The sequence below is a fragment of the Patella vulgata genome, chromosome 5, assembly GCF_932274485.2.
Source record: "Patella vulgata chromosome 5, xgPatVulg1.2, whole genome shotgun sequence".
NCBI classification, from domain to species: domain Eukaryota; kingdom Metazoa; phylum Mollusca; class Gastropoda; family Patellidae; genus Patella; species Patella vulgata.
Window position 1 is genome coordinate 38,051,539 of NC_065883.2, and position 26,270 is coordinate 38,077,808.

The 26,270-nt window shown below is 35.6% G+C and overlaps 1 protein-coding gene across 1 annotated transcript in view; it reads left to right on the forward strand.

The window, feature by feature from the left end:
* The window catches only part of LOC126820653 (unconventional myosin-Ib), a 287,803-nt gene that overhangs the window by 57,540 nt on the left and 203,993 nt on the right, over window positions 1-26,270 (forward strand). Inside the window, exons 9-12 of the mRNA XM_050548748.2 lie at window positions 3,262-3,456; window positions 6,156-6,270; window positions 13,992-14,047; window positions 16,743-16,808. Of these exons, the coding sequence (XP_050404705.1) occupies window positions 3,262-3,456; window positions 6,156-6,270; window positions 13,992-14,047; window positions 16,743-16,808 (432 nt within the window). The remainder of the gene's footprint in view (window positions 1-3,261; window positions 3,457-6,155; window positions 6,271-13,991; window positions 14,048-16,742; window positions 16,809-26,270) is intronic.

Consider the following 26,270-nt stretch of genomic DNA (forward strand, 5'->3'; position numbering starts at 1 on the left):
ATTCCTTAATCCTAAGGCCGACCTCTATTATTATTTTTGGTGCATGCTCGACCCCTTGGGACAGAGCCACGCCTAACGTTTGTGTGTCCTGTGTTTTGCCTACAGACCGCAATTCTTAACAGATCCTTTTGAAACTTTGCATACCTATTCGAAACGTCATGCTTTTAGAATAAAGACATCGATTGTTTTAAAATAAAAATTGTGTTCTGTTAATGTGAACGAAGTGTTAAACTGATAGCAGTCCTACAACCCAGTTTTATTTCACAGACCCTCAATGCAAACTGGACCATATCAAACAAAACAGGAATGTGGACGTATATTGCTGCGTTAGCGATGCTCTTGTTGTTATTCTTGCTCGCAGAACACTACTGAGAAGTAACCAAAAGCTCAGCATACCTGACCTTGCCACTCGTTGCTGCTAGATGAAATGTGTCTTGAACAGAAATATGTTGATCTACCTTCAACTACACAGTGCAATAGTTTTCTAAAAGTCTTTGTTACGTCGTTCTATGAAATTAGCGGAATGGATGCCAATGAATAAAGTTTGGACATATCTTACTCATCAAGTGTTGGACATAAAATTGTCCAAAATTCTTGGCTACATTCGTCATTAAAAAAATTCTAACAGGCTGAATCTGATTTAAATATACTTGAAGCCAATAAAGTTTGGACATATCTTACTCATCAAGTGTTGGACATAAAATTGTCCAAAATTCTTGGCTACATTCGTCATCAAAAATATTCTAACAGAACAAAATTTTAGCTCAAGATTACATGCAATCAATAAAGATGCATACCTGTGAAGCTATGTCTATATCTATAATCTTCCTTCAATTGTGAAAGCAACATTCAAATCCCAACAAACACAAGCCACAATATAAAGTGACACAAGGTCAAAGAAAATTAGCCTAGGAATCTGTATTTTTTGAACATATTTGAATTTGAGAAAACAATGAATATCCATTTTTAATGTTAAACACAGAATTTCTCTGAACTGATAATGTGAACAGTGTTCAAAGACAAGATACATTTCATATGTTAACCAATCCACACACATAACAAGCAAAATAATAGTAGCCTAGACATTACAAGCATGGCCAAGACGCCATTTTGTCACATATTATTTTGATTGGTTTGTATTTTTGCTATTTTGGACAATTTTGATGGTTACACATTATTCTTCAACATACAGAAAGTAGAATGTTTATTTAAAATGAATACATGATCTACCTTTTATCTAATGAATACCATTAGAGAAAATTAAAGCAAAAATGAAAATAAAACACAACTTACCAATTTCCTCCTGGTCTTCCAATACCCAAGAAGGTATGGACTCAACTGCAGCTGCCTGATTGGCTGAAAATGGATCAGCTTACCCATAGATCATAAACAACCTTGACCTTTACATTATTAGGGAGGGAAATTCAATTATGAAGAAATACACGTATGGACACATATTGATGGACATACTGGGGTCCGAACCTTTCTTGGGTTTTTCTTCTGAAATACCCAATAATGTCATGAAAAACACATCCCAATTTCAGTTGTTCTTGGGTATACCCAACAAGTCCCTAAGTACCCAACAAGTGTCCATTGTACTAAAATTTGACCCAACAGATAGCCATTCGTCCGTCCATCCGTCCGTCACACTTTTTGGGACACAATAACTCTTCTTCTAACTGACCTAGAATGTTCAAACTTGGTGTAGGTGTTTATTAGGTCAATGCCTTAGGGTAAGCAAAGATAAGCAATTTGATTGGTTGATGCTTTGGGACACAATAACTTTAGTTCTAATTAAGTGAGAGTGATGAAACTTGGTGTATAGTTTTATTATATCAATACCTTGACTAAGTTCGATATTGAGCATTTTCTGCTTCGGGTAAGCAGGGCGATAAGCAATTTGATTGGCCGAGACGTTGTAACACAATAACTCTCCTTCTAATTGAGCTAGAATGTTCAATCTTGGTGTAGGTGTTTATGAGGTCAATGCCTTGATAGAGTGCGAAGATGAGCATTTTCTGCTTATGGTAAGTAGAGATAAGCAATTTGATTGGTTGATGCTTTGGGACACGATAACTTTAGTTCTTATTAAGTGAGAGTGATGAAGCTTGGTGTATAGTTTCATTACATCAATACCTTGACTAAGTTCGATGATGAGAATTGTCTGCTTAGGCTAAGGAGCAATAAGCATTTTGATTGGTCAAGACTTTGGAACATAACAACTCTGCTTCTAATTGAGGTAGAATGTTTAAACTTGATGTCTTGACTGAGTTCAATGATTAACATATCGAGTTAAAGCTAAGCAGAGATAAGCATTTTCCTTGGTCGATGCTTTGGGACAAGATAACATTGATTCTATCTGATAGAGAGTGATGAAACTTAGTGTATAGTTGATAATCAGTTTGATTGCCCCATACTTTTGAAAAAAAATAGATGTGCGATTAATTAATATGTGTCATCTATTTATTTGGGGATTTCGGCGGGGGACATCAGCCTCACTGTTGGCTTGTTAAGTGAGAGTGATGAAACTTTGGGACACAATAACTTTAATTCTAATTAAGTGAGAGCGAGGACACTCGGTGTATAGTTTCATTACATCAATACCTTGACTAAGTTCGATAATGAACATTTCTGCTTAGGGTAAGCAGAGTGATAAGCAATTTGATTGGTCGAGACTTTGGAACACAATAACTCTCATTCTAATTGAGCTAGAATGTTCAACTTGGCGTAGGTGTTTATTAGGTGAATGCCTTGATGGAGTTCGATGATGAGAATTTTCTGGTTAGAGTAAGCAGAGATAAGCAATTTGATTGGTTGATGCTTTGGGACACAATAACTTTAATTCTAATTAAGTGAGAGCGAGGACACTCTGTGTATAGTTTTATCTTGGGAAAAGATAACTTTGATTCTATCTGATAGAGAGTGATGAAACTTAGTGTATAGTTGATAATTAGTTTGATTGCTTGATACTTTTGAAAAAAAATAAATGTGCGATTAATTAATATGTGTCATCTATTTGGGGGGGGGATTTCGGTGGGGGACATCAGTCTCACTGTTGGCTTGTCTACATACTTGACGTAAATAAAGCAGAAGCACATATCGCACATGTAGAAAATGATAATATATTAATGTTATTGTTATATTGCAGAATATCTTGATATATTCATGTTATTGTAGAGTTTATTCATGTATATATGTTATTGTTATAGACAATGTTAATGTAGAGTAATGTTAATATATTAATATTATTGTATATTGTAGAGTAATGTTGGTATATTAGCATTATTAGATGAAGAATGTCTAAGACCCGGTAATACAACAGACAAAACGTTTTTGAATAAATTAAACCAAAGATGTGCTCAACATCCTCACTATGAGAGCAGAAGTTGTAAAAAAACCCAGTCAGATAAAAGTCTGTCACATGATGCGTTTAGGTTACGTCATTATGCTGGTAATGTAAGTATATTGATAAAGATTAGATTCCTAGTCAAACATTGCTCAATAATAAATTGTAATTGTATTCCATAGAATTGTATCCTTTGTATTTGCAGTTCAGTTACTACATGCCATTGAAACAATTTCAAATCATTGAGGGTATAAGACGTGGTGAAATATTTCCATTATTCTTCAAAAAAAGTAGGGGATATTTAGAAACAATACAAAACTGCGGAAATGCACTGCTGTTTTTATACGCCCACATTTTTATGTGGACTTATATTGTCGTCACCTCTGTCCGTCCACAATTGTTTGTGAATACTCTACAGGTTACAATTTTTATCCGATTTCAATGAAACTTGAAATATAGGTTTATCACCCTAAGATCTCGGTTCCTTTCGATATTGGCATGTATTGGACTGTAACTTCATGGATTATGGCCCTTGATGGTACGAAAAATCGCATTTTTAGCTTGTGGACCCCATAGAGGTCACAATTTCTATCTAATTTAAAAAAAACTGTTTGAATATATCACCGTTACACCCTAAGGATGGTTGAGTTCGAATTTCGTAAAAATCGGACCGAAACTGACTCACAAAATGGCCGCCCCTCGTTCGCAAATAGTGTCACAATATTGTGTATCAGGGTTGTGGACCCTCTGGAGGTCACAATTTTCATCTGATTGCTCTTTCGATATTTGTGCATATCAGACCACAACTTCCTGAATTATGGCCCATGGTTGTTTCGAAAAATCACGTTTTTAGCTTGTGGGCTCCATAGAGGTCACAATTTTTATCTGATTTAAAAAAACATTTGAATATATCACCGTTACACCCCAAGGATGGTTGAGTTCGAATTTCATGAAAATCAGACCAAAACTGCTTGACAAAATGGCCGCCCCTTGTACGCAAAAAGTGTAAACATCTGGTAAATCAAAGTTGTGGACCCTCTAGAGGCCACAATTTTGATCCAATTTTGATGAATCTTGAAACGCAAGTTTATAACCCAAAGATCTTGGTTCCTTTTAATATTCGCGCATATCAGATCGTAACTTGCTGAATTATGGCCTCTGATTGTACGCAAAATCGCGTTTTTAGCTTGTGGTCCCTCTAGAGGTCACAATTATTATTCAATTTAAAAAAACGTTCAATTATATCACCGTTTCACCGTAATGTTTGCTGAGTTCCAACTTTGTGAAAATCAGACTGCCAGACACAATGGCCGCCCTTTGTTCGCAAATAGTGTAAACATCTGGTAAATCAAGGTTGTGGACCCTCTAGAGGTCACAATTTTGATCTGATTTCGATGAAACTTGAAATACATGTTTATAACCCTAAGTTATTGGTTCCTTTCAATATTCGCGCATATCGGATCGTAACTTCCTGAATTATGGCCCTTGATTGTACAAAAAATCACAATTTTAGCTTGTGGTCCCTGTAGAGGTCAAAATTTTTATCAGATTTAAAGAAAAACGGATGAATATATCACCATTACACATTAAGATCTTGGTTCCTTTACTTAACTTCCTGGATTATGGCCCCTTTTTGTTTGAAAAATCACATTTTTAGCTTGCGTTTTCTCTAGAGGTCACAATTATTTTCCGAGTTTTATAATGAAGGTTGAATTCGTATTTCGTGAAAATTGAAATGAAAATGGCCGCTCTTTGTACGCAAATTGTGTAGAAGTGTGTAATACAAAGGTTGTGGACCCTCTAGAGGTCACAATTTTTATCCGATTTTGATGAAACTTAAAACATATCTTTATATCCCAAATATCTCTGTCCCTTGCTCATTTCAGGCTCCTCGTTGTACAATGAATCACGTTTGTTTTTAACTTGTTCTCTATCCATCTCTTGCAAAATGTGGGTGTATCCTTCCTGGCAGCCGCTGGTTATTAGAGGTAACCAGTATATGTTAATAACGGGCCAATTGCCTACACATGAACATAAATGGTTCATATGGGCGGCTTATCTGACGGCCCCATTTCACTCGCAAAGAGATACACTGTCTTAATAATGAGTAATTGCTCCACTAATCCTCAGACATCCAGCAATTCCATGGCATGCTCAACCGTCCAATCACGATTTGGGGCAATCTAACCCACTCTTCTTGCAGTGCCACAGCCAATTCCCACAGTGTTGTCGGTTGACATCGACGAACACATCTCCTGATCAAAGTAAACGTAACACACTAAAGCAAAGATACTCTAAACAGTAAATCTTATGCAAGAACCGACAAGAAAGCAAACATGGATAGATAAACCAGCACGCGGCAGTTTTCATCAATCCTTCCTTGAAGTGTCAAATTTGACAATGAACCCCTCCCACGTGTATGGCGCTATTGCGTGTCGCATGTGCAGCTCAGTGGTTCTGTTGGGGCGATAAGATCTTCATCTGTGAACATACTCTCAAAGCAAGTCAGTGTCCATGACTATTTATCATATCACAACCTGCATAGGTATTTGCATTTCAATATCCCCTACTTTTTTTTTAAGAGTATATAAAGTATGTCCCATTAAATTTGGACCTGAAAGTGTTGTATGATCTGAAGAAGCCTGCTGAATTTCATTAATTTCCCATGATTACTCCTAGGGTTAATTGCCTTTGTTCATTGAGAATCTTGTGAATGTTCTAGTGGCAAAAGTTATATAATCTGCTTAAAATTAATATGGTCATCTGATCTATTTGTATTTTAAATCATATTTATTATTCATTGAAACAGGTACTGTATAAAGTAGAAGGTTTTCTGGATAAAAATAATGATCTATTATTCCGTGATTTATCTCAGGCTATGTATGCATGTAAACATCCATTACTAAAGACCTTATTTCCAGAAGGTATGTAATAATTATGTCTGTAAGTGTAAGACTTAAAAATTGACATATTTTTGTTATGGAAAAAAAAAATTCACTGTAAACAGCTTCATTTGGGACATAGGTACAGTATTCAACAATCGATTGATTCATATGATTATTCATTTTTATACGCCCACATTGAAATGTTGTCGCCCCTGTCCGTCCGCTTCGCGGCCCGGTGTCCACAAGCACTATAGGCTAAAGTTAATATCCGATTGACTTTAAATTTATACACAGTTTTTAAGGTCATGAGTCGAAGAAGCCTATTGATTTTCGATAATTATGGCCCTTGATCACTTCAAAAAATCTTGTGGGCGCCCAAGAGGTCAAAGTTAATATCTGATTGACTGAGACGAAGAAGCCTATTGATTTTCAGCGATTTCCGATAATTACTGCCAGAGTTATGGCCCTTGATCACTTTGAAAAATCTTGTGGACGCTTTAGAGGCTGAAGTTAATATCCAATTGACTTTAGATTTATACACAGTGTTTAAGGTCATGAGACGAAGAAGCCTATTGATTTTCAGCGATTTCCGATAATTACTGCCAGAGTTAAGGCCCTTGATCACTTTGAAAAATCTTGTGGACGCTCTAGAGGCTAATGTTGATATCCGATTGACTTTAAATTGATACACAGTATTTAAGGTCTGAGACGAACAAGTATATTGATTTTCAATGAATCTTTATGACTTGAACAGCTAAATCCATGATGTTAAAACTTTCGTATACTAAACGTTAGCATGAGGCAGAACTTTATAAAAACCAAACAAATTCTAATGGTTTTCTGATAATTACTTAATGAGTTGTTACTCTTAATCAGATTTTAATGTATTATAAATGTTTCATTACCGAAAAAAGTATCTATCTATTGTTATGTCGAATCAGCACAATCGTTGATATTGTCGATTCAGTAGATTGTTGAACCTCTCCTACCTACTTCCTCCATGAACCATATCGATACGATCTATACATTTGTCGTCGATCCAGTCAACCCTTCCCCGAGTCTGTATTGTCCTTGCACGATCATATCATTCGAGCACTATCAATACGATCTATACAAGTTTCGTCGACCAAGTCAACCCCTCTCTTAGTCTGTATTGTTCTCGCACGATCGTATCGATAGTGTTCGATCGATTCGATCTATAGATGTTTCGTCGATCCAGTCAACCCCTCTCTGAGTCTGTATTGTCCTCGCACAATCGTATCGATCGAACTCTATCGATACGATCTATGCATATTTCGTCTATCCGGTCAACCCCTCCCTTAGTCTGTATTGTCCTCGCTCGAATGTATCGATCAAGCACTATTGATATGATCTATACATGTGTCGTCGAACCAGTCGATACAGTCAACCCTTTCCCGAGTCTGTATTGTCCTTGCACGATCGATACGATCTATACATTTGTCATCGAAGCAGTCGATCGAGTCAACCCCTCCTCGGGTCTAGAGGGTCCTCGCACGATCGTATCAATCGAACTCTATCGATATATACATTTGTCTATCAAGTCGATCCAGTCAACCCTTCCACCGGTCTAGTCTGTCCTCGCAAGATCGTATTGATCGAACACTATCAATACGATCTATATATGTTTTGTCGAACCAGTCGACCAAGTCAAACCCCTCCTGAGTCTGTATTGTCCTCGCACGATCATATCGATAGTGCTCGATCGATACGATCTCTAGATGTTTCGTCGATCAAGTCAACCCCTCCCTGAGTGTATCGATCTATACAAGTGTCGTCGATACAGTCAACCCTTCCCATAGTCTGTATTGTCCTTGCACGATCGTATCGATCGAACTCTATCGATACGATCTGTACATTTGTCATCGAAGCAGTCGAGCGAGTCGACCCCTCCTCGGGTCTAGAGTGTCCTCGCATGATCATATAAATCGAACTCTATCGATCTATACATTTGTCTATCAAGTCGATCCAGTCAACCCTTCCGCCGGTCTAGTCTGTCCTCGCAAGATTGTCCTCGCACTAATGTCGTTGTGTTGTTTATGCAAATGACGTCAAATAGTTTATGCAAATGACGTTACATAGTTATTTGGATAACGATGCATAGTGATGGAACAACATGGTACTTCGGAAAGGTGGCTGTTCATTCTTATTCTAATTGATTGAATGTCAAGGTTTGGGAATCATTCTGTTACTGTGAGTTTAAATTACAAAGAAGACCTAAATTGAGGACGATGATTTTTTATCTCACACTGGTAGATATTGCGCTAATTTAGGATTAGGATGCGTTTTGAAATTAGTTATTCAAATTTAAAAGCTTTACTTTTTGCTAATCGGCATTTTATAGAAGGAACTCCAAATAGATGGTTTTATCAAAATATGTTTCTACAAATTCTGTTTCCTTTGTTGGAGAATTGTGTGCTAACAAGAGATCTTTAAAAGCATTTTTGTCAGCAGATGAGCAATTGTGTAAATCAGTTATTGATTTAATCAGAGACGAATATAATTTCTTGTTAACTGATGTAATAATCTTGAATGGGACATAGATCTATTTAATAGTGTAGCCATCTTCGGTATCCCCAGTGTACTCGTTCTGTTCTACTCCACTATACCCTGGGTTAATCCATAGGGTTTCCACGATTTCAAATTATCTGCCCTGGCCTTGATTGTAGCTATAGTCTACGAACCAATCAAAAAACAGTTTACAAACCTGTCGTTTCGTCTTTGTTTTTATAAAGGTAGATAACCATATTCATGTCCATTTACTGAATGATTTATGTAAGTAATGTATATATTTCTAATTTATTTTTATTTAATTGTATTATCAAAATCTGTAGTATGTTTCGCTGATTTCAAGTATGTATAACATCTATATGTTTGACTTTTGTTATTATTATTACTATTCGTTCTTTGTCTGAAATTTTTCATTCTGTTATGTTTATTATTATTGAACTTATCCTTGGCAGTTTAATTCACTATAACTTGTCTACGATATCAGGTGGACATAAAACTCTGCGAAAGAACGAACGAACGAACTAACAAACGATTCTCAATAAAACTCTTGAACCTACATAAACGCACAGTCTTCATTGATATAATATTATATACTTTGTTGTTAATAAATACGCATAATTTGGACTTCTCTCATTTAGGCTAACTCCTAGCCTTGTCCATTGAGAGTTACTTCCCTTTGCGAACTTCCTTTCCAATTAACGATTTATGGGATTGGTCGATAAAAATAGCACAACCATCAAGGGCGAATATCTTGAAAACGTGTTGCCACCATAGATTAACCTAGGGGTTTGTGGAGTAGAACGGAATGAAACCACTGGGGATACCGAGGATGTAGTGTAGCTGGAAGTGAAAGAAACGGGTTTAAATTTATTATTGTAAAACCAACATTACTGCTTATTATGTTAAGGAAGAGTTGTAACAATTACAAAACCCAGTTTCCCTTTTATATATACAGAAAATGGATTGTTTGTTTGGTGCCAATTATACTTCTGAATGTCGTAACTGTGAAGCAAAGCCTAGATATAATGTTTCGTTTTATACAACTGCAAACGACGACAGAAAATGTAGATTCTACTACACAAAATGTGACATTAATAAAAGTAAACCAAAATATTTTTTAAGCTCTTCACAAACTGGATTTTCGTGTAGATACCTGGAACTTTGTTCTCACGAGATACATGTTATGGGTACATCATTTGAGTCAATGGTGGAAGAGGTATGGTTTATGTACTGCATGCAAGAAATATGCGGTAATGATAGATTGGAAATAGAGAGAAAAGCATCTGGATTAGTTAATATAAAAAAATTATGCGAAACGATGGTTGAGGTACGGTAATACATTACTGTAACTATTTAATAATAAATATGTCCATCTATATAGCGTCAAATCCACAAATCGTGCTCATAATGACCATTTTAACTATTTAGTAATTAATGTAAACGTTTATGAAAATTATTTAGTAATGTATGAAAAGAAAAGTAAACGAATCAATAGTAGTCTTATGTCAATATACCATATTTTGTATTTTTCACCATTAATTGTATTTTAGAAATTTGAAAATTTACAGAACAGATGGGTTACGCATACATGTGAAAGAAAAGCATGTGAGGAGAGTTATTGTTAGCTGCACAGAGATGTACACCCATAAGTCACTCACTCAAGCATTTATATTTCTTAGAAAAGTAGGCCAATTCTGCTGAAATACTGAAACTTTAAGTAGATTGTCTTATTTAATTATTTAGGATATGATAGGTAATGTGAGTTAAAATCATTTGTTAAAAAATTAAACGACTTAGAGGTTGATGGAGCAGAAGCACAATGCAATCAGTTGACTATTTAGTCAATATCTTTCATGTAAATAAACACACAAAAAATGTTGTATGCCCTTCAAAAATAACGATGAATCCGAATTCCAGGGGGCGTTACTTGTCCTTCGCACGTGGTACATGTAAATACGGTACCATGCACAGGTGTGATTCGTGTTTTGATAATCAATATATTACGGATATTTTAAAATCTGAATTCTACACCTCAATGGCGAAGAATGTGAATTACATCCAAAATTAGAGAAGTTTTCTGTTATTCATGGAGCTAATACAGAAAGCAAAGCTGTGAACAAGCTTTCAGAAAATTAAACAGATTTAAATATTCAACTACATGTAGAATGATGACAAGGAACAAAAGAAAAACATTTTTTATTATGATAAATAACGACCATAATAATCATATACAGGAAAAGAATAAATACCAAAAAACATGACACTAAGTTGTGTAGTAGATAAAGCCTGATATAAATCTATCTTAATGTTAATATACTTTATTTGATTTGTAAATCATATAATGTTATAATATTTAGCACATGAAAGTAACTATTAATTAGACATTTATTAACATGATTAGACCATAATCAAATCTCGGTGCTATCATATGGGTACGATTTTCAACAGATTTGAATCTGATATGCGGTTCAACGGCGGTTGATGATTTACCGTAAAATGGATAATCAAAACTTTGTTTATTATCGTAACAATGGTAACAGTGATAATTGAGGCTACAGTGTTATTGGTTATTGAAATGAGGATATTTCTCGGCTCGGGGTGAAGTGAGACTTTCATCATATTACCTTTGAATTATCTGTCAGATTTTTATGTAACCTTCCATAATGCCGTTTTGATATGTTCTATTATTTAGCACAATGGTTTACAGAAAGCTATACTGCGGTGTATTGAAAATATTGTTTAATGGAATGGATGTAACAAAACAATATGCCATATATTTAATTATGAAATTATTTAATTTCCTCCAAAAATGCTTTCTACTGTCTCGTTGGTTTGTGTTGGATGTATCGCTACAGGATATAGTACAAATAAAAGTTAATCAAGGGAAACTCGGGGCGCGTGATTTAAAATATCACAAAGCTCCATAAGGGCCTGGAGGTCGATATAGTTGTCGAATCAATTGATTGTCTTAAGTACAGCTGTAGAGCATCCACAGTGACGAGAGCCATCTGTGAAGAAAATTAATTTTTCGTGGAGAAAACACCAAGCTCTAGAACCTGTTCCAAATATTATGGGGCGATCCGCAAAACCCTCCGCCACAAGAATCTGTTCAAAATATTATTGGGGAGATCCCCCAAACCCCCAACCACAAGAACCTGTTCAAAATATTATGGGATAGATCCCCCAAACCCCCCACCACAGCAACTGTCCAGAATTTCAAAATAGTTCTGGGGGAGAACCCCAAATCTGGTCAATCTAAAAAGCAGTCTGTGACGATGGACAGTCGAATCCCTTAATTTAAAAAAAAAAATGCTGGGACGGAAATTACAAAGTAAGTGTGGGCAGACATAGAGTTGATTGGATAGATATCATGTTTACGATCGTATACCATTGTACACGACCGTAGAGTTGATTAGATCGATATAATGTGTACGATCGTAGTTGATTGGGTCGATAGAATTTGTACGATTGTGTACGACCATGGTGGTGCGTATCGATCGTATACCATTGATTGATTGGATCGATATCGTGTGTACGATCATATCGATCGTGTATGATCGTATACAATCGTACACGGCCGTAGAGTTGATTGGGTCGATAGAATTTGTACGATCGTATACGATCATGTACGATCGTGGTGGTGATAATATGCTCTATTGGATTGATTGAGTTGATATCATAGAGTTTTTGCAGAGTTGATATGATTTGCACATTCGTACTATGAATGAAAAGAGTTCATAGGGTTGACACAGTTGATAGGGTTGATACAGTTGATATATTTGTCTAATCAATCGATTGTCTTATACTGTACCATAATGTCATTTGGACAAAGGAGAATTGTGTTGACACAATGACTAATTTAACGGAAATCTTGTGTCAGTCTACCAGTTACTGTTGACTGCCCGGACGATATAGCTGCTGTGGGCGTATGTTTCGTTGCCTGGCAACCTATCTTTTAGCTTGTGGTCCCTCTTGAGCTAGGTCACAATTATTATCTGATTTTAAAAACCATTTGATTATATCACTGTTACACCCTAATGATGGTTGAGTTCGAATTTCATGAAAATCGGACCAAAACTGCCAGACAAAATGACCGCCCCTCTAGAGATCACAATTTTGATCCGATTTTAATGAAACTTGAAATGCATGTTAATAACCCAAAGACCTTGGTTCCTGTTGATATTGGCACATATCTGATCATACCTTCCTGAATTATGGCCCTTGATGTTACGAAAAATCGCTCTATGTTTAGCTTGTTCTCTATCCATCTCTTGAAAAATGTGGGCGTATCCTGCCTGACAGCTGCTGGTTATCTGATTTTGATGAAACTTGAAATGTATGTTCATAACCCAAAGATCTCGGCTCCTTTGGATTATGGCAAATATTGGACCATCTCTTCCTGAATTATGGCCCCTGATTGTACAAAAAATCATGTTTGAAAATGGTGTGATAGTCATGTGTGCAGAATTTCTTGAAGATATTTTCAGTAAAGATTTCAGTTGAGGAAGATTATTGAGCGCAAAAATGAAATAAAGTACACTGTAATATTTATATGCAGTAGTTTGTCATGATAATTTAGAGAGGGTTTATTGTCCATTCGACCACACTTTTCGAATTGAGGAAATACATCAAAATATTTATACCTTACGGTTTGATGTGGCAATAATATGGTAAATGTATTTTATTCTTCAAAATCTGTTTCTGAAATTAAGTTCCTTGTATTAAATCTCTTTTCTAAAAGGGGGGTTAGTTCAAACAATATTTTATTCAATAAGCTGAATTGGTTTGAAGGCCTATATAAGTTCTCTCCAAAAGGGGGGAGGGGGTGGATGGCTGAATGGTTAGCACATGCGCGCTGTACCATAAAGTCTGTCATTGAGTCAACTGGTGTGGTTTTGATTCGTCGGTTGTATGTTACAAGGAGTAGGGCCGCCTGTCCAACCTCATGGGTTTTCGACGGGTCCTCCAGGTTCCTCCCACTGCTAAAGACCTCTACCCGCAAGCGAATTATTGAAATAAAATTAAACCATATGTTAGTCCTGAAATGACCTAGTTTGTGTCGAGTGGACGTTAAACCCCATTTCTCTGTCTCTCTCTCTTTTCTAAAAAAAAAAAAAAAAAAAATCACTGCCTGAAGATTAGGCTACATTATGCCTTCTTGATGATGGTTTAAATCATTTTGAGATGATGTTTTGTTAAATTTAATCAGAAGATTATAATAATAATTTCAGGAAATCCTTCCCAAAGATCTTTCAAGAGACCAGTAACAGCAGGGTCACAATTCAAGGTGAGAAAAAAAATCATTACAAATATGAAACTTTTATGTTGTATTATGACAAATGTCCAATCTGATAGAAATCAAAAGGTTTCATTTTATTTTTGATGTTCTGCTAAATTGAAATTTGGATCATGTTGATATACTGGACTTCATTTTTATATGCCAACATTTTCATGTGGATGTATAGTGTCGCCACCCGTGTTTGTGAACACTCTACAGGTCACAATTTTTATCCGATTTCAACGAAACTTAAAATATAGGTTTATCTCCCTAAGATCTCAGTTCCTTTCGATATTGGCATGTATCCGACCGTATCTTCATGGAATATGGCCCCTGATTGTACGAAAAATCATCTATTTTAGCTTGTGGACCCTATGGAGGTCACAATTTTATTCCGATTTAAAAAACATTTGAATATATCACCGTTACACCTTAATGACGGTTGAGTTCGAATTTCGTGAAAATCGGACTAATACTGCCGGCCAAAATGGCCGCCACTCGAACGCAAACAGTGTAAAAATATGGTATATCAAGATTGTGGACCCTCTAGAGCTCAGCATTTTGATCCGATTTTGATGAAACCTGAAATACATGTTTATAACCCAAAGATCTTGGTTCCTTTCAATATTTGCGCAGATTGGATCTTAACTTCCTGAATTATGACCATAGACTGTACGAAAAATCGTGTTTTTAGCTTGTGGTCCCTCTAGAGGTGACAATTATTATCCGATTTAAAAAAAACTTGGGGATATATCACTGTTACACCGTAATGATGGTTGAGTTCGAATTTCGTGAAAATCGGATCAAAACTGATGGACAAAATGTCTGCCCCTCGTATAACGCAAATAGTGTAAATATGTGGTATATCAAGGCTGTAGACCCTCTAGAGGCCACAATTTTTTTCCGATTTTAATGCAACTATAAATTTATGCTTATATCACAAAAGTCTTGGTTCCTTTCGATATTCACACATATCGGATCGTAACTTCCTGAATTATGGCCCTTGATTGTATAAAAATTGCGTTTTAAGCTTGTGGTCCCTCTACAGTTAACAATTTTTATCCAATTTAAAAAAAGGTTTGAATATATCACCATTACACATGATGGTTGAGTTTGAATTTCGTGAAAATCGGAGCAAAACTGCTAGACAAAATGCCTGCCCCTCTCGTACGTATAACAAAGGTTGTGGACTCTCTAGAGGTCACAATCTTCACCCGATTTTGATGAAACTTGAAATGCATGTTTATAACCCAAAGATCTTGGTTCCTTTCGATGTTCGCGCATATCGGATAGTAACTTCCTGAATTATGGCCCCTGATTGTATGAAAAATCGCGTTATTAGCTTGTGGTCCCTCAAGAGGTCACAATTATTATCTGATTTAAAAAAAACGTTTGATTATCTGATTTAAAAAAAACGTTTGAATATGTCACCGATACACCGTATTGTTGGTTGAGTTCAAATTTCATGAAAATCGGACCAAAACTGCCAGACAAAATGGCCGTCCGTCTACACAAATAGTGTAAACATCTGGTATATCAAGGTTGTGGACCCTTTAGAGCTCATAATTTTGATCTGATTTTTATGAAACTTGAAATGCATCTTTATAACCCAAAGATCTTGGTTGCTGTCGATATTTGCTCATATCAGATCGTAACTTCCTGAATTATGGCCCCTGATTGTACGAAAAATCCTGTTTTTAGCTTGTGGTTCCTCTAGAGGTAACAATTATTATCTGATTTACAAATATTTTCAAATATATCACCGTTACACCGTAATGATGGTTGAGTTCGAATTTCGTGAAAATCGGACGAAAACTGCCAGACAAATGGACGCCCCATTACCATGAACGTAGCCGTGAAAAATATATTTGGGGGGGGGGGGGCGGGCGCAACCCTAACCCCTAACCCTAACTCATTTTTAAAACCTCTAACCCTAACTCATTTTTAAAACCCCTAAAAAATATAAACAAACACCACGTGGCCATGTTGTCTACCAAGACACCGCATGCAAAAGCATTATGGTTACGTTGCTGGCTGAGCGGGCGATAAATATTTGGTTTAGGCGATGATTTTGGGTACCTACATGCGATTCACTCTGATAAGTGGCCGAAAAAAATTAACAAAATATTACTGGCAGGCTAACTAGACACAATTTAATGGAACACAGTTACTTTTCACTTCACACATGTTTCCAGGATGATTCGCTCTGTGTTTTATTTTAGCAATGTAAACAATATTGGGATATGCACAGGTTTTATACAGATAGAATCTTAACTAATCCTAATAATTGTTGTAAATAAATAGGAGTTTGGGCCTACTATGTAAATTTGGGGGGGGGGGGGGGGTACAAGTATATTCAGACCCCCCCCCCCCCCCCCCCCCGAAAAACAATTGGGGGGGTCGGACCCCCCCGGATCCCCCCATGTGTGACGCCATGCCCATTACGCAGATAGTGTAAACATCTGGTATATCAAGGTTGTATACCCTCTAGAGGTCACAATTTTGATCCGATTTTAATGAAACTTGAAAAGCGTGTTTATAACCCAAAGATCTTGATTCCTGTCGATATTCGCACATATCTGATCTTACCTTGAGAAATGTTGGCGTATCCTTACACGTAAATAAAACTTTACACACTGAACTTGTGTGTAATAAAAATCAATATTAAACTTATTTATGAATAATATACTTGTTTATTTTACAGGTTTCTGTAACAGAACTAATGAAGAATTTGTTATCTAAAAATCCTAATTATATTAGATGTGTGAAAGTAAGCTTATCATTTAAAATCTTTTAGGCACCGGGACTCTGTTTCATAAAAACTTAAGGTAAAATCACTAAAATAGATTTTTTTTTAACTAAAATCAAAATGAAATTTTAAATTTTCTGCGTTTGACGAAGATCGACTGTAACTTAAAGATACATTATGGGAGATTCGATAACGAGTTGGCAGTTCTCACTATACTTGTTAAAAAATAGATAATGTAAAGGCAATTTGCTTAAAATTTCATTCAAATTGATCCACTATGAGAGAGAGAGAGAGAAATGGGGTTTAACGTCCACTCGACACAAACTAGGTCATTTCGGGACTAACATATGGTTTTTTAATTTTATTTCAATAATTCGCTTGCGCGTAGGGGTCTTTAGCAGTGGGAGGAAACCGGAGGACCCGGAGAAAACCCACAAGGTTGGACAGGCGACCCTACTCCTTGTCACGTACAACCGGGGATTCGAAACCACACCAGTCGACACAATGACAGACTTTATGATACAGCGCGCGCACGCTAACCATTCAGCCATCCAACCCCCCTTGATCCACTATGAACCGAGAACAAAGCGATTGAATTTCCGCCTAGCCTTGATCATCATTACTAAAGTCAGTACGATAAACAGCATAGTCTTGATTATCCATTTAAATTTTTTCTGCGTTTGACGAAGATCGACTGTTACTTAAAGATACATTATGGGAGATTCGATAACGAGTTGGCAGTTCTCACTATACTAGTTAAAAACTAGATAATATAAAGGCAATTTCCTGAAAATTTCATTTAAATTGATCCACTATGAACCGAGAACTAAGCGACTGAAATTCCCATAAGCCTCGGTCATCATTACTAAAGTCAGTTCGATAAACAGCATAGTCTTGATTATCCATTTAATCGTTAAATCGTGAAGGAAAGTTATGCAGTAAATCGGCTCACAATCCATTAAAGATCACAGACTAGCGATGCCATCTAGAGTTGATTATGGCCTGGATAGGTTAATTAATGTCTAATTAATAATTTAGATAACATTTCAGGCCTAAAGAAAAACCTGCAATAGACAGATTTAGCTCTTGCATAATGTATGTTTAAGAATGAGTTTGCGAGAGAATCATGCAAAATTTAAAAAAATAACGGCACAAGCCGTGTCGGGCGATTTTGACCAAACTTTGCAGATTTGGTTATTGGGTACCCCGTATACCCCACATGAAATATGAGGGTCACCAACATTGTAGTTACGGAGAACCAGTTATAGCCATTTTAGAGTTTTAAAAAACGACATTTTTTAAAAAAAAGTTCCCTAAATTCAAATATTTCCCATAAATTACCTATTGATTTTTTATACGCCCACATTGAAATGTGGTCGTATAACCCAAAGATCTCGGTTCCTTTCGATATTCGCGCATATCGAACTGTAACTTTCTGAATTATGGCCCCTTATTGTACGAAAAATCGCGTTTTTAGCTTGTGGACCCTATAGAGGTCATAATTTTATTTCAATTTAAAAAAACGTATTATTATATCACCGTTACACCCTAATTTTTATCCGATTTTGTTTAAACTTGAAATGTAAGTTTATAACCCAAAGATCTTGGTTCCTTTCGATATTCGCACATATCGGAATGTAACTTCCTGAATTATGGCCCCTGATTGTACGAAAAATCGCGTTTTTAGCTTGTGGACCCTATAGAGGTCATAATTTTTATCTGATTTAAAAAAACGTATTATTATATCACCGTTACACCCTAAAGACGGCTGAGTTCGAATTTCGTGAAAATCGATCGAAAACTGACAGACAAAATGGCTGCCCTTTGTTCTCAAATAGCGTAAATATATGGTATATCAAGGTTGTGGACCCTATAGAGGTCACAATTTTTATCCGATTTTGTTGAAACTTGAAATGTAAGTTTATAACCCAAAGATCTCGGTTCCTCTCGATATTCGCGCTTATAATTTGTAATTTCCTGAATTATGGCCCTTGATTGTAGGAAAAATCACTTTCTTTTTAGCTTGTTCTCTATCCATCTCTTGAAAATGTGGGCTGTTCCCTGCCTGGCAGCCGCTGGTTAGCTTGTGTTACAGAGGGGATTATTTATCAATATATATTTAAGATTTATGGAAACCTTATTGAAAATCATTGGTCTTCCCCTTTTAGTTAAAATTGGTTTTAATTACAAAGACTATTGTTTTTACTAAAATTATTATTATTTTTTTTCCGCAGGAGCCTATTTCTCCATGATCGAAAACAGATATCGATCTGGAACAAAATTTTCAATCGGGGAAAATTTGACCTACATTTTTAGATACCTGAAGTCCATCTGATTCCAGTAATATAAGTTTCATCTGAGTTTTCGCCCTTTATTTTTCGATTTTTTTAAAAAAATTTCTGCCCATTTTCCAACCCTTATATTTTTTTTATACGCCCACATTTTCATGTAGACGTATATTGTCGTCGCCCCTGTCCGTCCACAATTGTTTGTGAACAGTCTACAGGTCACAATTTTTATCCAATTTCAACGAAACTTGAAATATAGGTTTATCACCCTAAGATCTCGGTTCCTTTCGTTATTGGCATGTATCGGACTGTAACTTCATGGATTATGGCCCCTGATTGTACGAAAAATCACATTATTAGCTTGTGAACACCGTAGAGGTCACAATTTTTATCAAATTTGGTTTAAACTTGAAATGTAAGCTTATAACCCAAAGATCTCGGTTCATTTCGATATTCGCGCATATCGGACTGTAACTTCCTTAATTATGGCCCCTGATTGTACGAAAAATCACGTTTTTAGCTTGTGGACCCTATAGAGGTCATAATGTTTATCCGATTTAAAAAAACGTAATGTTATATCAACGTTACACCCTAAGGACGGCGGAGTTCGAATTTCGTGAAAATCGGCCCAAAATTGACAGGCAAAATGGCCGCCGTTCGTTCTCAACTAGCTTAAATATATGGTATATCAAGGTTGTGGACCCTATAGAGGTTACAATTTTTATCCGATTTTGTTGAAACTTTAAATGTAGGTTTATAACCCCAAGATCCCGGTTCCTTTCGATATTTGCGCATATCAAATTGTAATTTCCTGAATTATGGCCCTTGATTGTAGGAAAAATCACTTTCTTTTTAGCTTGTTCACTCTCTGTCGTATGATGCCCCTTTCATATGGATACTATCTCAAAAACTTAAAGTGCACATAAGATGGGCTTGGGAACTTTTCGATACGCGTAGCCAATGGTTACTATATCAACTTTTACGGCAAGTTCACACCAATCTGATTGAAATTAATTCAGTTATCTTCACTGGTGGTGCGTAACAAATGTGGTGTTTTGATACTTGATTGGGGCCATAAAGTAATAAACTAATTAGCAAGCTACACGCATATTATTTATTTCAACCAAAATGTGTATTAGAAGTTGCTGTCTGGATTACGGTTGTTAATTTTGTTTATAGATTTATTAATTGACTGTTTTCGCTAACTTAAAAAATCGTGCAAACTGAAAAATAAGGTAATTTATGGTTAAAACTTTTTATAGCATGTAAATAGAATACATACAAACGTGTATAGTAAAATTTACTGCAACCAGTAACAAACTATCTCTTTTATGGAATAATCTACCATTTAGTTTAAGATGTTGTACATATCTATATTCTTTAAAAAAAAAAAATATTTAAAACACAGTTATTTAAACAGGCTTTTAACTGACGCTACATGTCCATAATCTTGATTTTTTTAAGATTAAATTGTCACTTTGTAAAGTGTCCCTAAGTAAGTTACATGGACGGGTGCACTATAATAATATATAGTAACAAAATTTCGATTTATAGTATTAATATTACTTTGTCTCCTTTATTTGCAAAACATCTCTCCGATGATAATAATAAATTTGAATTACTTCTCCGTACCAGTTGGAAACGTAATTGTCTAAGGTCTAAATGAAATGTGAAGTTTAATCAAAAATTACAATGCGGTTTGTTTCAAAGCTGCTTTCGCTGGGGGTCACGATGTCTAATTGGGTAAGACGCTGGCTCGCTAGCCTGGAGGTCGGGTTTTTGATCCCTGCATTAGCCGAGAAATTTCATCCAGATATTCCTGCTTGATTCCCCCTTGTAGGTAATGCAGGATGGAAGATCTGACAAGGACAGCTGTCAGTTCTATTTATACATGTAGAGGCGTGCACAAGCTTATTCGGACGTATTGGAACACTGTTCGGTTGCTTTATTTGAGAAAATACTGATATTAAACTATAAAATTTGTCAATTTTTTTTGTTGAAAATTCTGATAAATTGGTAGCTCTTCAGGAAGCGTTGATCATATCGCCTACCCTGTTTGTGTATTGTATGTTTTTATAATAGCTAGCAAATAATTTATGATATTTTAATACTTTCTGACGGAGGATCTGACAAGGACAGCTGTCAGTTCTATTTATACATGTAAAGGCATGCACGAGCTTAATTGTACGTATTGGAAAACTGTTCTGTTGCTTTATTTGAGAAGATACTGATATTAAACTATAAGATTTGTCCCCCCAAAAAATTTAAAATTCTGATAAATTGGTAGATCTTCGGGAAGCTTTAATCATATCGCCTACCCTGTTGTGTATTGTACGTTTTTATAATAGCTAGCAAATAATTTATGATATTTGAATACTTTCTGAAAGAACATAATTATAGCTTGTTATAGTTGTTCGGATGGGAAGAAAAACCAAGGTCCCTTGTACACATTGCCGTGCACGTAAAAGATCCCTTAGCAATTGGTATTTGATATAAGAATAGGCCCTAGTGCCGCTGTCCGGGCAAAATTTCCCTCATAGCACACTGTATGGCATATGCCCGTCTTCATTAGCCCAGTACGGAGCAGAACAGTAGGATGTTAAACCCCATTTCATTTCATTTCAAAGCTGCGTTGGGCTGTTCATCTAATTAATGTGATTTATATTTGATATCTGTGATTGATATCCGACTATCATAAAAAAAAATGCCCTATTAAAAACTAACATCTTTCAGAAAGTATTCAGATATCATAAATTATTTCCAAGCTATTATAAAAACGTACAATACACAAACAGGGTAAGCGATATGATCAACCTTCCCGAAGAGCTACCAATTTGTCAGAATTTTCAAAGAAAAAATTGACAAATTTTATAGTGTAATATTAGTATCTTCTCAAATAAAGCAGCCGAACAGTTTTCCAATACGCGCGAATAAGCTCGTGCACGCCTTTACATGTGATAGAACTGTTACTTTGACCAAGGAGCTGTTATTGCTCTGCACGGACTATGTGTGAAACGGTTAGACGTGAAGTCTAAAATGGTTGGGTTGACATTTGAATGGTACAAATTTGAAGACACAAATAATAATTATATTTACGAGAATAAGTATATTTACGAGAATCAGTATATTTACGAGAATCAGTATATTTACATATGGCAAATTTTGCTTATTCGCTTTATACACGGGGATATTTAAATTGGGGCCTACCTGTTCGATATTTATAAATGACGACATTGCATTTCGTGCGATAGATTATGGTCAATATTTTTATTTTATTAAATGCAACTTTATAAGTAGCGTGACTATATGGTACGCAGTATAAACACCAAGTATAGTCGTAAGAATAGAAGACATGTCTCAAAAAATGAATATGAGTCATATCGGGCGTATGTGCTTCTTTGATATGTTAGATCACGGGACAATTCTGTAATTGCATAAAAGCGGCTATTATAAATTACAAGTTCTGGAATGAGGATCGTTGGATTGTATGCGATGTAAATTTAGTGAAAAACTAAAGTAATTTTAGTTTAAATATATTATAAATTACAAGTTCTGGAATGAGGATCGTTGGAGTGTAGGCGATGTAAATTTAGTGAAAAGCTAAAGAAATTTTAGTTTAAATATATCATTTGTGTGGAAATTACCACTGTTCGGTGCAGTATTATTTATCAATATGGAGATTTCTGTTTTATGGTTATTGCTATTGATAAATGTCAAACAGTGAGTGCGCGTCTTTTTAGTAATAAAGCAGAAATATATTTCTGTTGTTTTTGCTGGATTTACTCTCTATATTCCCGTGAATATTCATATTGGGCACTGGCTGCTGGGTATTTATAAATGACGACATTACATTCTTCTTTCCGTATACGATAGATTAAGGTCCGTATTTTTATTTCATTAAATTCAACTTTATATATATGGTACGCAATACAAAAGACACATGAGAGAAATGTAGATCATAGCGAGCACACACACCTGTCAAAAGACCTGTCTTTAATTATTCAAAGACCTGCGTAAAGCACACGGTCGAATGATAAATCACACAGTTAAATGATAAATCACACGGTTAAACAGTTTTACTTCCCAAATTTTGATGTAACACGTATGTGTCAGATAAAGCCTGTTGGTCCTTGATTATACTCCTTTTGATGCAGTTATCGCAACTAGCGAGAAAACACACCAATTAAACAATACACAACATTGACATTCATTTTGTACCGGTCAGTTAATTAACACACCTCTACTGAAAATGCACTGTCGCACATTTTTTCACCCCTAGCGTTAATTAACTCACCTCTCAGACAGTTTTTCACCCTTGTTAATTAACACACCTTATTTACAGTTTTAACGCGGTAATACCGAATAATAGTCGGAAAATTAATTTTCTTTCGATACACGTACAAATAACAACCATGACTGAGAATTATATGGTGGCTGTGCACAGATTCACCCTTTAGCAATTCTCAGTGTGAGCATATCGACAATTGACTGGCACCATTTGTATTTCTGTACTTATAGAGAGCTCAAAATTATCCGGTAAATGCGCTAATTGCTTAGGTCGTCTTCAGTTGTCACGGGGCCTACATTATAAACAGTGGCACCTTAAATGGATCTACGGCATGATACAGCATTTTAGATTCACTCTAAAATATTCCAATCACAAATGACTAATCTAAAGCAACGCAAGACGATAATTCGGTGATTATGATTATGCCAGTCACATGTTAATTGGACCGACAAGTACACACTTGTCAACTGGTGGTGTGTATTGTATAGATAATGTATATAGTATGTGTAGTGCCTGTGAAATCACCAGCCAATTTGTAATTGAAAATTTGAAAACCGTTTTTGGCTTTCGGATACTTAAACCTCAATAGCTGAATTAATTTTAATCAGATTGGTTTGAACTTGCCGTAAAATGGATATAGGAACCATTGGCTATAAGTACATTCAATTAAGATTTTTAATCTTATGTGGTCTTTAACCTACAAGTCCATTCGATAGTGGTGTGCATGAAGCCATCCAATAAGACTTTGAAATGTCTGGAATAGGATAAAAAGGGACTGAAAATAGAAAAAAGTCGAAAAATCGTGAAATTTTGGAAAATGCTCTGTTACTTTATTATTCAAACAGATTTTTACAAAAAGGTTACACATTCGGATAGCTGACCTAATTACGATTCTAACAATGTATAATATGTATTGAGTTATTGAAATTTAATTTTCGATATTTTGACATTTTTGCAATTTTGGCACTTTTGAACACAGGATTTCTCGTTGGCATTTTATTTGATCAGATAATGTAATATATCATTACAGAGCCCTGCGACTATTTAATTGCCCAAACCGGTTATTAATAATCTCCATACCAGAAGTATTCAATAAATGAAAAAAAAAAGATTAAAAAAATTAGCGCTCTTGTGAAAAACTTGATTTCTCCATCAGATGTTAGCGAACCAAAAGAACTAAAGTGTCGTTGGATAGCTCCATTAATGGACTATCATATGACATCTGAATGATACGATTTCGATGGTTAGAAAATAAATTATGGTACGCCAAAAATCGATTGACTTTAAATTTATATACAGAGTTATGGCCCTTGATCGCTTCAAAAAATCTTGTGGACGCTCTAGAGGCTGAAGTTAATTTCCGATTGACTTTAAATTTATATACAGTGTTTAAGGCCATGAGACGAAGAAGCCTATTGATTTGCAGCGATTTCCGATAATTACTGCCAGAGTTATGGCCCTTGATCGCTTCAAAAAATCTTGTGGACGCTCTAGAGGCTGAAGTTAATTTCCGATTGACTTTAAATTTATACACAGTGTTTAAGGTCATGAGACGAAGAAGCCTATTGATTTTCAGCGATTTCCGATAATTACTGTCAGATTTATGGCCCTTGATCACTTTGAAAAATCTTATGGACGCTCTAGAGGCTAAAGTTAATATCCGATTGACTTTAATGAATTTATACACATTGTTTGAGGTCATGAGACGAAGAAGTCAATTCATTTTCAGCGATTTTCGATAATTACTGCCAGAGTTATAGCCCTTGATCACTTCAAAAAATCTTGAGGTCAATGTTAATATCAGATTGATTTTAAATTTATACACAGTGTTTAAGGTCATGAGACGAAGAAGCCTATTGATTTTCAGCGATTTCCGAGAATTTTTGCCAGAGTTATGGCCCTTGATCACTTTGAAAAATTTTGTGGACGCTCTAGAGGCTAAAGTTAATATCCGATTGACTTTCAGTTGATACACAGTGTTTAAGGTCATGAGACGAAGAATCCAATTGATTTTCACTTTGAAAAATCTTGTGGACGCTCTAGAGGCTAAAGTTAATATCCGATTGACTTTAAATTGATACACAGTGTTTGAGGTCATAAGACGAAGAATCCTATTGATTTTCAACGATTTCTGATAATTACTGCCAAAGTTATGGTCCTTGATCTCTTTGAAAAATCTTGTGGACGCTCTAGAGGCTAAAGTTATCATCCGCTTGACTTCAGATTGATACACAGAGTTTAAGATCTGGAGATGAACAAGTATATTGATTTTCAATGAGGCAGAACTTTATAAAAACCAAACAAATTCTAATGATTTTCTGATAATTACTTCATGAGTTGTATTATAAATGTTTCATTACCGAAAAAAGTAAAATTATGCGCCAACACTTGTTGACTGCCCGGACGATTTAGCAGCTGTGGGCGTATGGTTAGTTGCCTGGCAACCTATCTTTTCTTTGATTTGAAAACAGCTCAATGGATGTTTCTGAAACTTCTGGTACAGAAAGTTAAGTATCCAAACAATTTGTTAAAACTATCCCCACAATGATCCAAAGACCGGAAGTAGTCGATAAAATTTCTGATATTTTGAGGAAAAAAACCGTAAAAAGTAAAAAAAAAATGGTGATCTTGCGAAAAAAGTGATAACTACGCCAGATTTCACCGAATCAAAACAACTAAAGTCTCATTGGATAGCTCGAATAATAGACGATCTTATGACATCCAAATGGTACAAATTCGCTGGTTAGGCAATATATTATTGGATGCTGAAAATGTAGTATTTTCCTTTTTGGAGCTAATTCAGACGCTTTTATCTCGAAAACTACTCTTATTTAATTTCTTAAACTTCTGTTACTTAAGAGTCCGAACAGTGGTTGGTCTAGGGTGTGAATCCCGGATGTCATTTCG